The 16256-nt window shown below is 54.4% G+C and overlaps 1 protein-coding gene across 4 annotated transcripts; it reads right to left on the bottom strand.

The window, feature by feature from the left end:
* Window positions 1-325: 325 nt before the first annotated feature.
* LOC116901826 (bifunctional peptidase and (3S)-lysyl hydroxylase Jmjd7) lies at window positions 326-15842 on the bottom strand. Of its 4 annotated transcripts, XM_032903989.1 has the most exons (25): window positions 15765-15842; window positions 12071-12224; window positions 11741-11994; window positions 11383-11439; window positions 10860-10955; window positions 10611-10687; window positions 7508-7580; window positions 7121-7257; window positions 6859-6987; window positions 6536-6576; window positions 6340-6382; window positions 6066-6120; window positions 5738-5868; window positions 5412-5495; window positions 5151-5188; window positions 4332-4467; window positions 3541-3677; window positions 3111-3333; window positions 2902-3019; window positions 2498-2635; window positions 2302-2406; window positions 1970-2149; window positions 1676-1842; window positions 1001-1187; window positions 326-917 (listed from the first exon to the last, which is right to left on the bottom strand). In XM_032903989.1, the coding sequence occupies exons 1-25, from the start codon at window positions 15826-15828 to the stop codon at window positions 697-699; spliced, it is 3045 nt and encodes a 1014-aa protein (XP_032759880.1). In that variant the 5' UTR covers window positions 15829-15842; the 3' UTR covers window positions 326-696. The 4 variants fall into 4 exon arrangements, with proteins under 4 accessions (XP_032759880.1, XP_032759878.1, XP_032759879.1 ...); XM_032903987.1 differs by lacking the exons at window positions 10611-10687; window positions 10860-10955; window positions 11383-11439; ... (1 more) ...; window positions 12071-12224; window positions 15765-15842 and adding an exon at window positions 8888-10144 and having other exon boundaries at window positions 7508-7604; XM_032903988.1 differs by lacking the exons at window positions 10611-10687; window positions 10860-10955; window positions 11383-11439; ... (1 more) ...; window positions 12071-12224; window positions 15765-15842 and adding an exon at window positions 9845-10144 and having other exon boundaries at window positions 7508-7604.
* Between the last annotated feature and the right edge of the window lie 414 nt (window positions 15843-16256).

The following is a 16256-nucleotide window of genomic DNA, read 5'->3' as shown; positions in this document are numbered from 1 at the left end:
TCTCTGTTTTCCCAACAGGTCTAAACCTTGAAATGAATCCTGAGCCAACACCAACCCTCGGGGCTACCGGTGGAGACACAGCCTGGGAACCACTTAACTACTGCCCATGGCTGCTCAGGACCAGTGTGGGGAACACAGATCCTGTCAGAGGATAAGCAGCACTGGTATCACATGTCACTGGCTATGCCTGAGATGGACCATGACTTCATTGCAAGATCTCTGGGCAAAGATGACAACCTGTGACAGGACCGGAACATCCATGCTAGTGGCCTCTTGGAAAGGCCGGCCTGCTTTCAGAGTGGGACTAACAGCCTGGCACAGCAGATGGTCTTGGGACAGCGTCACAAACGCCTCCCGTTTATAAGAGCCCCTGTCACAGTAAAGTGTTCCATGTTGCAGCGTCCCATGGTGCAGCCAACACTGCTCCCATCTCTAACAAGCCCCAAGTCCATCCATGAACGACAGCCATAGCACCTCTGCTTGCAGCTGCCAGTCTAGACTCTGTGACGGGGCTGCTGACAGGTTAGCGTCACCTATGGAGGTCCCAGACACATCTTTGTGGAGCTGTGCCTGGACATCAGAGTCCCCAGGGCCTCTGGAGTACATGGTGATGCTGGTCTTGAACTGAGCGCAGAAGGGGAAGGAGCTGAAGATCAAGAGTGACCCAGGAGGAGTCCAGCCAGGGTACCTCAGCTGTCACTCCCGCCTAAACTGTCTGCGGTTTCTCCGCCGCTGCACGGCCTGGTGCATGGCCTCCCGCAGCCGATCCTGGTTGTTGCAGATGTTGTAATGCGTCAGTCGTAACAGCTTGTCCACATCTTCCTGGCTGTAGGTCACTTTTGTGTAGTCGTATGGGGAGTTGGAGGAAGACAGATTCACCTCCCCAGCTGTCTTCTCCTCTGACGTCCGTGGCACCCCTGTAGGAAGAGGGCAGTTTGGGCAAGAGGCCTGGGGTGACCCGTACTGAGGCAAGGCTGGAGGAGAAGTGACCAAGGCTCACCAGGGGCTGAGTGGTCCCGGAAGGAGTCATTGACCAGGGGGAAGTGCAACACAGCTGGGGCTTCGGGCTGGGCTGGGTCACAGAACATATGGCACTCCTGAGGCTGCTGCTGCTCCTCAGGGCTGGGCGAGATGGATGGGAAAGGGATGCCCTGCTCCTGGCAGAACCGGCTCACAAGCTGCAGCTGCTGCTGACCAGACAGAGGGGGCATTAGAGGGAGCATTAGAGGGTTTCCCAGTGTGCTCAACACAAGGCTGACTCAACAAGGCCATTCACTAAGATGCACAGGACCTGGTGCTCAAACACCAAGTTGGAGACTCCAGTGGACCTGGAGTCCCAGGCTCTCCTGACTTAGTGGCCAACAGTCCTCTGAAAGCAGGACTCAAAATCCTCATTGGAGCGATATAGAAACAGCAGGTATGCCAGGACCTCTGCAGGCTTCAGGCACAGCAAAGACAACCATGGTACAAGACAGATGATCAGACCAGGCACTCAGCTCCCCACTCCCAGAGCGGAGCTAACTTCCCAGTAGGGGCTAACAGATCCAGCATCCATGACACATGGTGCCACTTTTGTGCCCACTAATGGAACCTGGGCCAGGTACCGGAGCCTAAAGCAGATCCCATTAGGGGCCCAGAAGACAGGGTAGCCCACATGGCCCACCACCCCTGCCACCTGAAAGGCTCCGGAGAGGTTGTAGTCCAGTGACAAGATGAGGTCCACATCCCGTGTTGGCTGCAGGAGGGGTGGGCAACTAGTGTTGATGAAATAGCCAACATCCAGGAGGCAGAGGTGGGGCTCGGCGGGTGTCAGCTGGTTGGGGAACTTGTCCAGTTTGGAAGCTACAAGGGTTTGGGGGTAGAGGAAGCAGTACTGTCACTGTGGGTTCAGACCCTGGTCCCCGCCAGCAGCATGTGTGTCCTACGGCTAAGGGACCGGAGAGCCTGGACTGGGCGCAGAAGCAGATACCTTTCCAGGTGGAGAAGTGAGGGTGGTGGAAATAGTCCTTGTGGAAATGGAGACCGCGCATGAAGTTGTGGGTGGCCTGGGCGAGGGGGCGCTTTGTCAGGAGGTCAGTGAAGAGCTCTGCGATCTTGCCAGCCGCTGTGGGAGGTTCTGCTATCTTCAGATGGGAGACCTGCTCTTTGTCTGCACGGGCGAGAGAAGGGGTGAGGCGACGAGGGTATCTTAGGAAAAGGAGGCCTCTGATCCTTTATCTCTGTGGTGACCCTGGAAGGTCCACAAGCCTCAGGCACTCCCAACTGGCTGCCCATCTCCTACAGAAAAGCCCAAGCACCTACCCAGATTGGCCTGATCCTGGGCCCAGCGGTCCCAGAACTGGCTGGGTTCAGAGGACCAGTAGAAGCTGTCTTGGAGGCTGGCTGCAAACAGATTGCTCCAGATACCTGAGAAAGGGGCAACAAGTGAAAGGTCCCCACTGCTGTGCAGCTGAGCCCTCCCTCTCTCTGGCTGAGGCATACGGTGAGCCTTCCTCACCTTCCAGGAAGCAGATGCGAGACTCAGGGAGCTGCTTCACCAGTCGCCCCATGAAAAACTCAGAACCAAAGAGCTCAGAGGGGATGAAGGCTCCGTACTTGGGGAAGCCGACTTCGTAGGGAGAGAACTCGCACCATTCTGTGAAGACAATACATGAGGGCCAGGGGTCTGGGCACCCAGACTCCTATTTCAGGGTAGTCTGAGGCCAGGAGGCTCTCAGGCCTTGTTACAAGCATGGGCCTAAGGCCTCTTTCCCAATCCCAAGGCTGTAAGAAAGCTGGTAGGGCGATAGTTTTTGGTACCTGGACCAGGAGAAGACATCAGAGTCACCTCCTATATACAGGACTAATTACGCTGTGCTCTACCCCCACAAGAGTACAGGCCCCAGTTCTGAAGCCACTCACCGCCAAATTCAAAGGTGCTCAGGCCCTTCTCCTTGCTGTTAAGGGCACAGTAGATAGGCAGAGGGTTCTGGCCTCGACTCAGGGCCTCTCGTTGATCTGAGAGTTTGTGTTCATGGGGCTGAGGGAAAGAGCCCAGCGTAAGCCCACAGCTTCCTGATGCTGGGAGTCTTTCCCACATGTCACCCGGAAGGGCCCACCCCTCTCCCTACCTTGTCGTGCAGCAAGGCCTCATTAATAAGGGCCCACAGGTTGGTGAAGCAGGTCGGGTAGCCCAGGCGAGCACGCTCAGCCAGCTCTTGCCGGTACCGCCAAAGCTGGCTGGGGGCCAATGCGCCCAGTTTGCTCTTTGTTACCTGGGTCTTCAGCATCTCAGTGGGCCCTGCTAGGTCCTTCTGAGACCACTCTGGGTCCTCATAGAGATTGGCCAATGCCCTGAGGAAAGGAAAAGCTTAGCAGTTGGGGACTGGCGTCACCAAAGACCTCACCTTGTTCAGGAGCACACTGTGCCCTAGAGTGTTTTCTCAGTCCATGAAGTCTGCTCAGGGGCCCATGGGGCTTAGGAATTCCTTTCTACTACATTCCCTCCCCTGACCCCACCAGCCAACGGCAGCCTTCAGCACTCAGCCCACAGCAACTCACCATGTGGACCCTGAAGCCCCAGTGATATAGGAGATGCAGTCCAGAAGGCCGAGCTCCTTCAGGCCAGCCAGCTGCCCGTATAACGAAGTCATCGCCCGGATCCCACCACCAGTGGCCATCACAGCAATCACTGGGATCTGGAAGAGAAAAGCCAGGTTCTAAAAGGCCTGAGGGATAGAGAGAGCTACATGGGAAGAGAACATGATAGTCAAGGGGCCAGTCAGTCAATGTGTGATTGAATCTTGGGGCCAGCTCTGAGTTACCCCTGTTGAGGATCTAGTCAGAAACAGCCTTCAAAGGTCTCGCTGTTTCAAACATCAGGACTCAGGAAGAACAGGCTAACCAGAGGGGAGCTTCAGTGCTTATTGGCAGCCCATAAGGAACTGGAAATCACTTTCTGGAAGCCCCCAAGGCTCCTTCAAAAGTCTCCCAAATGTCCTGCTCTCCAGTGCTGAAATTTATTCCCCTAGGAGACAGCTGAGGACTGTTCTGAGCTGAGACCCTCCTCATACTAGTGAGTCTACCTTACTCATCAGTCAGGTGGGGGACCAACAAAGAGGGAAGGCAGGCCAGCCTATGTGGAAACTCCCATCTGTGAGCAGCCGGTGCCTCATGTATCACTCTGACAACATTGAGGAAGAGAAACAGGTAGCAGGACTTGCCAGTGACAAGCCTGTGACAAGCCAGTGACAAGCCTGAGTGGGCACCAGCTTGCACAACTATCCCGTCACTGAGCCCCAGGCCCGAGCAGGCCTGAGAAACACTCCACTAGTCATGCTCAACACTCAGACCTCGTCCTCCTGCAGGTCTTGGTCCAGCTGTAAGGCCTTTTTCAGGGCGGCGGCCACCACCTGCTTCCTCTTGCTTAAGAAGGCCTGTTCCTCGGAGCAGGGCCCACAGCCCAGCCGCACAGCCAGCTCCTTTGGCCTGTGGAAAATGAAGAGACCCAGAAGCAGTCACAGAAAAAGAAACTGGTTGGCGTCACCAGCCAGACTCTCTATTCCCTTGCGGTGGAGTGTGTGTGTGTGTGCGTGCGCGTGTGCGTGCGTGCGCGTCTGTGGTGGGGAGGCGGGGGCGGATCCAGAACCACGCATACACATGTGTGTGGTAAAGCAGATGGTGGGACTGAGTGCATCTAGGTTCCGGGGCTGAGCTCCATCTCCAAGTCAAATCTCTCCCTCACCTACATCTCCAAAAATGACAACAGGGCAGAGAAGGCCGCACCTCCACATATTTGTGGTGAAGAGCTGCTCTTCCAAGATGGCAACTCCTTTTCTGAAGGGCATTTAAGGTCCCTCCCCAACAGTCTCCGTGCCGAGAGGCATGCCTCCCCGTCCTTGGTGTCCTTGCTGTGCCTTAGCCTCTGGCACTGTCCTCACCTCCCTGGCAGCGTATCTAGATAAGACACTGATCCTGACTGGGCAGGGCCCACACGTACTGTAGCAAATCCAAGTGGGGAACAGCCTGTCCACGCCGACGCCTGCTCCTGACACAAAGTCCCATGCACCCAGGAAGCGCTGCATCTCCCTCTCCCCCTCATCCTCCTGGTCTGACTGACCACCCTGCCTGGGAGCTACCCCTGGCTCTCCCATTTCCCAGACAGCTCTTACCCGTCTTCTTTCTTGAGTTCCAACCTCATCAGTGGCTCCTGGAAACCATAAGTACCATGATGAGAAAGGCTGGGTACCTCCACCCCACTGTGGCCTTGGTGCACCCCAGAACATCCCCATGAACCCTTGGGCCACAAGCACTTTCACAGGGTCCACCCCTATACCCACTGATCGCCTTTGGCCTGGCCTGAAGGAGGCTGATGGCAGACCAGGCCCAGCAGCAGCCCTGTGTATGAACCCAGCTTCTCTAGATGACCGTACCTGGGACGTGGGGAAGACGAGTCTCACCAGCTGCGAAGAGGGTAGAGTTCGCAATGGCACCTTCAGCTGCTCATGGGGGTCATCCTTAGGAGCAGGGAGAGAAAAGACCCCCTCAAGTCATTACTCCTCCTTTCTTTGCTAAGACCCCACCGACTCCCTGTGGCAGGGACAGAAGAACAGTAGGGAAGGGAACAGGAGGCTAATTAACCCAAGTGACCTGGCCGACAGAAGTGTGAGGGATCGGGGCAGGGGGAGCACAGCTCAGGCTGAGGGGTGCTGAGAGCAGAGAGGCAGTGGCTCTAGGGTCCTAGGAGCAAGGACAGCACCTGCAGATGAACACTGAGCTCTTGCTCCCAGCAGGCCGGATAATGGAAGCGGAAAGACCCGGTGCCCACAGGGGCTTCCTGTGGACCCTCGCAGGCCGCAGCAACCACAAGTTGAACTTTGCGCTCTGACCCTAGAAACAGGAACCAGAATCAAAACTCAGGTTGGGATCTCTGTCCATGGAATGCCTGATCAAGTCTGCAGGGAAATCCGTCTCCCTTCGGCCCTGCCTTTGGGACCTGAAAGCAGACAGTATAACAAGCTTACAACCTCGGAAAGGGAGGGAGAACTAGGAAGGACAGAAGGGCTGCCTGAGGGGTCAGAACTCACTCTTTGGGTCTCCTGTCCTCTTCAGTTCAACATGCAAGCAGGAGAGCTCCTGGGCCTATGGTCAAGAGATCCCCTTAGACACATGCTGCACCCCACCTCTGGGACTGTACATTGTGGGCTCCTTGTCCCTATTCCCAGAATATTTGCTTGAGATGGACTCTCTTGGGGAACATGCATATCAAGGCCCCCGGCTTAGCCTACACAACCCAGGCTGTAGAACAGCAGACAGCATGAGGGGTGAGCCACTAGGGGGAACCCCGGGTTCTTCACTCACCACCAGGATACCATTGCTGATAAGCTGTTCCTCACAGTCTGTCCTGGAAAGAGGCCTGCGTGACTCTCTGCAAGAGGCCAGGCCCTCCTCCTCTACCCGGGAGGGGTGCCAGCCTTGGTGAGCTGGTACTGCCCCTCCCAGAAGGGAGATCTCCACGGCTACTCACCAACCTCCCCCCACCCCAAGACCAACTTACAGAGTCTGTAGCCGAAACTCAACTTCCAAGCGCCCATCCTCCTGGAAAGAGAAGCAAATCAGAGGGACTGGCAAACCAGAGGGGCGGGGAGGCTGCTGAGGCCTTAGTGGTGGGGAAGAGCAACTGTCCCTTTCCAGGTCACTCGGTCTACACTCACTGGACTGCTCACAGAAGTCTGTGCTTCTGACCAGGTGAGAAAGAAGCTGGGGACAGGACTGCTCCTTGGTGAAAAGTCACTTGGGATTCCTGGGCCTCTCCCTGGAGCAGGGGAGACTCCAAAGCTCCACCCCCAGACCTGGGACCCCTACTCTCCTGAGTTTTACCTGAGCGCTCAATGAGAAGCTCTGGCGCTGAGTCCCAACTTGCAGAGTCCCCACGTCAAACAGCACTGACAACACTGGGTCATCTTTGGTCATCAGGTCCTGGTCAAAGACTTTCAGTTCCATAACATTCTGGAGGGGGCAGAGAGAGAGAGGCGGCTACAGGAGTGAGATGGGCAAGAGGGGAACGGGGCAGGCAATGGCCCACTAGGAGACACGTGTGGCAATGGGACAAGGACAGGGCCAGACTTGATGCCTGGTCTACCTTGAGCTGCCTATGGATCCGGAAGCGGAAGTTCTGATTCCAGACTGGGTTTCTGCTGTTCTTGACTGTGCGTGTCTGGAGCGTGCCGCTGGAGGCCGTGGGCAGGTTCAGAGTCACATAGCAGTCAGAGGATGTCACTGCAGGAAGGAGGGACATGTGTCTGCTATGATCAAGAACTTTCCCAGGTTGACACTGAGTCCACTTCTTCCTGAGACTTAACGTCCACAGGGCTGGGCCCTCTGCCAACTTCGGATCTTCTCTCCAGCAGCCATCTGCAAGCCTGGCCCAGCTTCCCTGGAGACCCCCCACCCCACCCCACACCGGTATTTACTCTGAATCAGACCACCCACGGTCTGCTTAGCTGAGGCCAGGGAAGCGGGTGCTTACCTAGGTCCTTGGAAGGCAGGCCACTAGCCTGGAGGACGCGGACAGTGAGCATGCAAGTCTCTGGCATCTTTGCCTGCATGTAGACCGGGCAGGTTTGCTATATATAGATAGATGGGGTCAAATGTGACAGGGCCACAGAAGAGGTTGGGACAAACGCTTAACGCTTAATTCTCTACCAAAAGGACCAGGTCCACCTGTACCTATCAGAATGCCAGTGACACAAGACACAGCGTCTACACGACACCTTCCCGTAATTATATACCACCGTGCCAGCTCCTCACCAAGGGCTCAGAATACGTTTACTTATTTGTCACATATCCAATGAGGGGAGCTATGACAGTGCCCAACCCTGAGAGGAAACTGAGGCACTCTCCTGAGGTCTGGTGTGGCTCAGAACACAGGCAAGCTGGTTTGTTAGTGTCACACACGCTTTCTGGGTACGGTGGTATCCTTGTCTTTTTATCCTCCTACCTCATCACCCCACCCCATTCCTACTAAGAGGCTTTAGGGCTGATCTGAGAGGTCAGGGACTCTAGGCCTTCAAGGGACAGGAAGGAATACATTGGGGTTTAAGCACCATGCGTTAGCTGAAATCCATGCCATCTACTCCATCCTGGAAATGGATTCTGAGGGTCGGGACAGCAGCTCCCAGCCCACCCACCCACACACTGGCATCCTCCAGATCTGATGGGGGTCCAGAGCGCCTTCCAACCCCCGTCTGCTTTTGGAGTTGTGGACACTTGCCAGTGTGCCAGGGTGGAGGATGCCGTGGCACCTGGCCCTTCTTTGGGAAAGGTGCCAGTCCAGTTCAGGGAGCTCCACATGGTCAGGAGTGGAGCTCAGGATGCTCATCTCTGAGGCGCCCCTGGGTTCCCACATGCCAAGCAAGCAAGTCAGAAGCATAGAGCAGCTTCTTCTTTCTAGGGCTCCCAGAACAGCAGATAAAATCCTCAGAGTTCTAAGGGTTCAAATCTACAGAGTTCTGCCTGGAACCCATTCTCAGGACCGACCTCCATCCCAGTCTGGTCCTGGAGCTGGAAAGTATTCCTCTCTTTGCTTAGAGAAGCCCACAGCTCCCCTCAGAAACAGTAGCCACCAGGCCCTGGATGGGGAGCCAAGTCAGAAATGGGAGCCAGGGCCGTATGGAGCCTTACCAGAGCCATGAGACCAAGTCCACAGGAACGGGATGATGGGGCAGTGGCCACAGGACCAACAACTGTCAGCTTTAAACCCAGAGCCAAGGTGAACCAGCTGGCCATACATTCCTCTTGGATCCCTCCCACTGACTCCTCTGCTCCACCCAGGCTCCACGCCCACTGCTGACCCAGCCACCTGCCCAGGAAGTGAGACAACTTAAGCTAACGCTGGAGTCAGTGATACCTCCAGGAGTTGGCTACAGGCTCCGTGAAGTCCATTCTCTGCAGCTGTCACTAGCTGGGCTAGCCAACCAGCCCTAACTTAGACCAGGGGGCTCTCCTCTTGCTGTTGGAGGCTGAACAGGACAGCAGACAGTGGTCCCCCCAAATAGTAGTGAGCACTGGGGCCGAGGATCTTGCCATCGGTGGGTCCTTTCGCAACCTCCCTCCCAGTGCCAGCCCGACAGGAATGCCCAGTCTGAACTGGAGCCCTGGGCAATCTCAGAAGAGTACCTTAGGCCCCATCACAATTTTGTAGGGGTGTGGCTTTCACATAAAACAGCCCTTCAAAGCCACGGCTAGGCTGCCTCCACCCCTGGAGCTGGGTGGCCAGGGATGAGGCCTGTGGGTTGGCATGCGGGAGTAGGGGCTCTCCCTGCTCTTCAGCAGGGTGACAAAGGAGTCAGGGTGTGGAGATCAACTCTTTCCTCAGAGGACAGCTCAGCAGGAGCATGGTTCCTGTCCCTTCCTGTTTATATTTATAGAACAGGGGTCACCTTCCGTGCTCCAGACCCACCAGCATCCCTGGATCTGGGGGAAGGGAAAGCAAACAGTCTGGACAAAGCTAGAGAGAGCACTGGTGGCCCTGAGCCAATCGTGTCCCACCCAGGCTTATAACACAACTGCTGTGGGTAGCATCCCAGACGTGGATCTGGCTTGCACCTCCCAATTCGGGTCATCTTGAAACTTCTGCCTCAACCTTCAAGCCCTCAGCGGGCCACGGAAGGCAACTGTGATGGGGACATGAGAACAAGTGTGTCAGTGTCACCTTTTATTGACCGCTTCTTCTATGTTGGCCCATGTCTAGTCCCACAGCTCTGGGAGCCAGAGCCATTATTATCTCCACTTTACAGGCAAGGGACTGATGCTAACATGCAGTGACTCGCCCAAGGTCATAGCACTGTGAGAGGCATTGCTGTACCTGATCCGTGCTTCCTTGTCACCTGTGTGGCAAGTTCCTGGGCATGTTCACCCAGATTTGCCTGGCATTTCCTGGTCCTCCAACATATCCAACTTAGTCCTACATCCAACACAGGCAGGAACCTGGGCAGCAGCCAGGACATACTCAACTCCAGGCTGCCTCTAATCAGATACCACCATCAGTCCCCCTGTCCTTTGCAGTGTCTGTGAGGGGCCATCAGTCAAGGCCTGCAGCCCTAGTGAGGGAATCCATCAGCTGAAAGTAACTGTACTTGAGGTCATACTCCATGTCATACCAGAAATTCACTGTGGGGAAGAGAGGGACCTGGACGTGAGAGTTAAGCCAGAGCCATCCCAACCCGATACCTTGTTGGGCCATGGCAAGGCGCCCCCCTGGATGCCCCAGGTGCTCCTTACCAGCAATGCAGCCGTGGGACTGCTGCACATGGTGGAACCACAGAGCTGGCAGGTAGAGCAGCTCGCCAGCCCGCACTGTGCAGTGAAGGGCCCGTGCCTGACTATAACTGGGGTACCGGGCCAGGTCTGGAGCCAGGGGGTCCAGTGGGATCCAGGGCACCTAGAGACACAACAACTGCCTAGGCACAGGCCCTGAGGCCCCCCAAGATCTCCAGCTCTGCCCCCTCTCCTCTCAGCTTGAAGAATCACAGCCTTGGGATTTCCCGAGCGGGACGCTTCCTCCCCAGACCCTTTGTGCCTATTCCCTGGGGGTCTGCCCATTCCCCAGAGCCCAAGAACAGGACAGGCACCTTCTCCATGGCTTCCTCGTCCACCACCATAAAAGTGCCCTCTTCGGTCAGCTGGTAGGTTGCTGGTGTGTAGAGATCTGAAGGCGAGGTCAGGGAAATAAGTGGCCGACAGCCTGTCAGGTGCTCCCCACCATAGCCAGCACAGTGTTCTCTGTATACGGAGCCCAGAGGGCTGGGTCTGTGGCAAGCACCTCTTGCTACCCTTCCCTCACTAGTGGCTACCAGTTTCTTTTAGTTCATGTCACCTACTGTACGGGATGAAGGGCCGGTCACTGGGTGGATGCAGCAAGAAGTGTTTCTCGCCAGAGACTACACAGTACAGATTCTCATAGTGGTCCTTGTGCACTGCAAACACACGGAAGGCCTGCAGTTACGGGGAGGAAAGCAGGCCACACTGTCCTCAGCCCCACACCCCAGCCGAGCCTACAGAGAAAGGAAAAGCCCACACAGGATCAGCAGACTTGGAGAGATTCCAAGGTTCTAGCAAGCATCACAGAACTTGGCCACCGAAAACTGGATGTGGGCGCCCCTTCCTCTGATCACCAACAGGGTTTTACCTCCTGACCCCTGCTCCGAGCTACCTGACTTCTGAAGAGGCGTCTAGAGACTTAAAAGGAATGGTATTCCCTGTCTCCAATGCCCCTGCCACCAGGAAAAACTCTTCGTGGTGTCCCACAATACCAAAAGAAATCTGAGGTACTCATTCTGGGGCCCACCTTTCTTCCTTCTGCCCCACCAGTGCCCTCCCCACTTTAGGAGTCTCCACACCTACAGGATGTCACTGCAGCCGCGTCACCCAGCCAGAAGTTCACGGCATCAGGCATCTTTCCTGTGAGATACAATGAGTTAGTGCCTGGCTGAGAGCCACCCATGTGTGGGGCAGTTATGCAGAAATATGGGTGTGAGTGAAAAGTGCCAAGGAGTCTGGGAAAAGGTGACACTGGGAGCACGTCCCCTGGGATGGCAGGGACAGCAGCCCTTACAGGGTTTCTGTCTGGAGTGAGCAGGTAGGAGGTGGCATCTGCCCCCCCCCCCCCCAGAATCAACACAAAAGGCAGAGAATGAACAAGCAAGCTGAACTCTACCTTCCCCCTTCACCCCCATGCCCTGCCTCTTACCCCCTCACTCACCCAGTGACTCAGAGGCCCAGGGCACATGGGACTCAATGTCAGACAGAAGCTGGGGCAGCTCAGTGGGCAGGTTGGAACACTGTTTCTGTACATAGAGGACTCCGGGGTGCTGGGCCTGGCCCTCCAACACATCTAACACATGGCTTATGGGCAGGCGGCGTTCAGCGGGCATCACAAAGCGGTCCCCTCGCACGGCATCCGCATAACCATCTGGAGTCACAGCCACACTCACCTCCGTGGAGCCCACGGTGGCTCTGAAGAAATGGACACTTGGTTTGTAGTGTGCTGCTAATGGTCACTGGTCCCCAGACCTCCCAAGGAAGACCTCACCTTAAGTAGGAGAAGGACCACTTCTGGAGGGCTGGCCAGTGCTGCAGGGCATTTCGGATAATACAGGGCCTGTTGGGGCACACCCAATCCCGGTAGAAGCAGAGCGGACTTGGAGGCTCATCCAGATAGGGCACAACTCGAGGTACATTGAGGTCTTAAGAAAGAATAGTGGGGGAGGAGGTATCAAATCAGTGGTACCCAACTTCCATCACGATGTCTGCAACAAGAAACCCTCTATGATGGACACCCTAAGCAAGGCTGCTGCTGACCTAGGAGGCCTGTACCACTCAGCTGCTGGCCACAGGCTAGCTGGGGTGGGTCTGGCTCTGGGATGATCCCCACTACTGTGTTGGTTTGAACAGGTATGGCCCCACAGGCTCATGTGTGCGAATACTTGGCCAACAGGGAGTAGCACTATTAGGAGGTGTGGCCTTGTTGGAGGAAATGTGTCACTAGGGGTGGCCTTTGATGTTTTATAAGGTCGTCTGGCCAGTGTGGCACTGTCTTTTCCTGTGGACACAGATGTAGAACTCTCAGCTCCATCTCCAGGCTGCCACTTTCCCATCATGACTGTAATGGACTAAACCTCTGAAACTGTAAGGCAGCCCCAATTAAATGTTTTTCTTTATAAGGGTTATGGTGGTTATGTCTCTTCACAGCAATAAAGTCCTAAGCCACCCTCCAATGGTGATATTCTCTGAACATCTGAAACGGACCCAGCATTGGGCCTGGAGAGTGTGACTGTGAGAGGACAACCCCAACGCCTCGCTGTGTTTATGGCTTATCTATCTATCCGGGAAGATAACTGCCCGGTGACAACACTAGAAGGCAGGCAGGGGTTGAAATGAGCTCTGGTCTCATGGAATAGCAGCAGCAGCAGCAGCAGCCTAAGCCACCTAGGGCCAACACTTAGGCACTGTGCCACCTATGGGGACATTAAGTGACTCTGTGTAACCCTTAAACTGATGTGGTGGTTCACCTGTAAACCCATCACCTGGGAGGTAACCTCGGGAGTATCAGTTCAAACCCACCCTCAGCTACATAGCAAGTTCAAGGCTGTCCTGTGTGTGTGTGTTGCTTTACCCTATCCTAATCTTGCTCTGGGTCTGGGTGTCTAGGACCTGTTGATTCTACCCTGTGTCTCTCAAAACCACCCTTTCCTTCCCTCAGGCGCTTTGGGTCCATTGTCACACTGATGAAGCTTCCTTTCCTGGCCATCCCTTTTTAAACTGTCACCTGTTAGAAACCTTAACTCCTTGCCTAGTTTTTCTCTACAGATTTATCATTACCTGACCCTGCATATTTTTTCCCATCTGTTTCTTTCCTGGTCTCTCAGCACACTAGAAACACCGCAATGGCTTGAGTGATTGTCATGTTTCCTGGTGCATCCCTACAATAGCACATTAGCACACAGTAGGTGCTCAGAAAACATTTGCTCAAAGTCAAATAAAGGTGCCCTACATTCTGGCTGGCCGGCCACTGCAGTGAACAAACTGGTGTTTCTGGTGGAAACCCGTTCCCTCTCAAGCATTATCATCTGAGCTGCAATCTCGCCTTGTCATACCGCGTGAAGGACATGACAGCGATAACTCACTGTTACCCCTGGCAGAATTCCATCCACTTGGCAAGCATTCAGGCTGCTCCATGACTAAGCCCAACCCTTTTTTCCCCCCAGTCTGCTTTGGTCCTGTCTCATTCCTAACCCTGACCACACACATGCCCTCTACTCTCGCTGGGCTGTTTCTGTTGCCCCCTCACTCGGCTTTTACGAGAGCACTGCTTTGCTTTGTAGGTTTCCAACCCTAATGTCTGACCAAAATGCTTTGGCCCCAACCAGCAGTTACTGCAACCCTTGTCAAAAATATATGGCTTTCATTTCATCCCTGAGGTCACAGTAGCTCAGAGTTACATCCCCATGCCAACTAGCCTATCTTGCAGTCAGTCAGAAAGTGAGTTTCTTTAAGTTAGAAATTGGAACCACATGGGATGTCATTGGTAGGCCCAGGAAAACTGCAAAGAAAACAGCCAGTCACAAGCTCGCTACCTTGAATAGGGGTAAGAATCACCAGGCAGGCATGGAAGGATGGGACAGCAACCCCACAAAGCAGAAATCTTTGAAGGGAACTGGGGCTCAGGACGATGGAGCTGCTCTCTGGAATCTGACTGTTTGGTAATGCTTGGGATTGAACTTGGGGCCTCCTACGTGCTGTTTCTCTACCCTGGAGTTTAAAATGTGTAGAGATAGCCTTTTGTTTGGTTGGTTTGGTTTTCTGAGACAGGGTTTCTCTGTGCAGCTCTGGCTGTCCTAGAACTCCCTCTGTAGACCAGACTGGCCTGGAAACCAGAGATCCTCCAGCTTCTGCCTTCCAAGTGCTGGGACCGATTAAAGGCGTGCCCCACCATCACCCGGCCTGAAACTGCCCTTTTCTATCCTTTGGATTTTCTGTAATTGTGCCAGTTTTATTTGCTTACCATTTCCTTTAGAGGGTGGGTATTTTTCTCCCCTGAAGCTTCAAAATGAACTCCAAACAATTCTTTTGACCCACCAATTCTGTTAAGAATTTAACTGGTGAAATAAACATGAACACAAAGTCTGCTCCAAGCTCCTTCCTCACTGCTTCCTGTACACGGCGGCACACGTGTGGCCTCTGACCCTGCGACCCAGTGCTTCTCAACCTTCCTAATATGCTACCCTCTAATACAGTTCCTCATGCTGCGGTCACTCTAGACCATAACATTATTTCCTTGCTACTTCATAACTTTAATTTTACTAGTTATGAATCATAGCATAAATATCTGATATTCAGGATATCTGACATGAGGTCTCGACTCCATAGGTTGAGAATCACTGCTCTAACCACTTCTGTGTGACACAGCTGGTAAATTGACACACTTGTGCTCAATCACTTGCTTCCCCCACCATGTATGTGTGGTGTGTGCTTGTGCATGCATGTGTGGAGGCATTGACATCAGGTGTCTACCATTCTCCACTTTATTTTCTAAGACAAAGTCACTGAACCTGGAGCTCAGCAGTTGCTAGGCTGGCTGGCCAGGGAGCCCCTGGGGTCCTCCTGTTGTTACCTTCCACCCCTGGAACTCCATCAGACATCCACCATCAACATGCCCAGTGTTTTACGTTGGAGCTGGGGATCTGAACTCAGGTCATCATATGCTTAAGCACTTTACCTACCCATTGAGCCATCTCTCCACTTGTTTAATGGTGAGGTAGTGAGGAGCAGAGGAAGAAGAAACAAACCTAACACATAGTAGAGGTACAGCCAAGATCAACTGGGCGGCTGCCTACAATCCTCAAAGCTTGAGTCTGAATGAACAAGGATAGTCGACTGCTTCTCTCCTCGGAATCCCCCAGCATCCGAGATATTTGAGGTAAGAGTCTTCCATACCGAAAGTACAGCAATGCAGAGCACAGGGACTCAGCACACCGCTGGCTTTAAGAATGGCACTATGACTAACGTCGGAGCTGTGCTGGGTCTTGAAAACTACAACTGCACCACGAAGGCAGCAAGGCGTGCGGTCGTGAGCTAAGGACACGTCCGCCAGTTAGAGAAGGGTACACACGAAAATGTACAGCCACCGGTTCCGGCATTCATGCACTCGTAATCTGAGGTCCCGGAGCCCCAGGCTCCCTCCGCGGTGCTCTTTCGCAGTAGCTGCTGCCTGAGAGTCCACTCACCGCGAGCTGCCGCCGGGAACTCTTGTAACGCCCTCCGTACAGCGTCCAGAGCCGCCTCCGCCATCACGCCCGCGGGAAAAGAACCCGCCCCCATTTCCGCTCCAAGACTGCAGCCCCGCCCTGTTTCCTCCCTCTTGGAAGTGCGACAAGCGGCGCTCTTTTCAGAATTTGCTAGCCAGTTAACAAATGATTGTGTTTATTGACAATTTCATACATCCGTACAAACGAAACGTTAAAATAGCCCCACCCCGTACAGGCGGTGAGGAAACAGGCGCCACAGTATAAAAGTTATAAATAAGGGGCTTTCAAAACTGGGATGGGACAGATAAGGACGTGGGCAGCAGTTGCCAGTGGCCTCAGACATGCAGAAGGGGACAAAACGCTACCAGCCACAAGACCCTACCCATTCATGGCAGTGGCGTTCCCTCTAGGACAGGCTGGTATAAAGATCTCTAACACTTGGTGGAGGTCAGGGCAGTGGGCAGACTTCTA

The sequence above is a fragment of the Rattus rattus genome, chromosome 5 (assembly GCF_011064425.1).
Source record: "Rattus rattus isolate New Zealand chromosome 5, Rrattus_CSIRO_v1, whole genome shotgun sequence".
In the NCBI taxonomy this organism is placed as follows: domain Eukaryota; kingdom Metazoa; phylum Chordata; class Mammalia; order Rodentia; family Muridae; genus Rattus; species Rattus rattus.
This window is presented reverse-complemented; position numbering and strand designations above follow the sequence as displayed.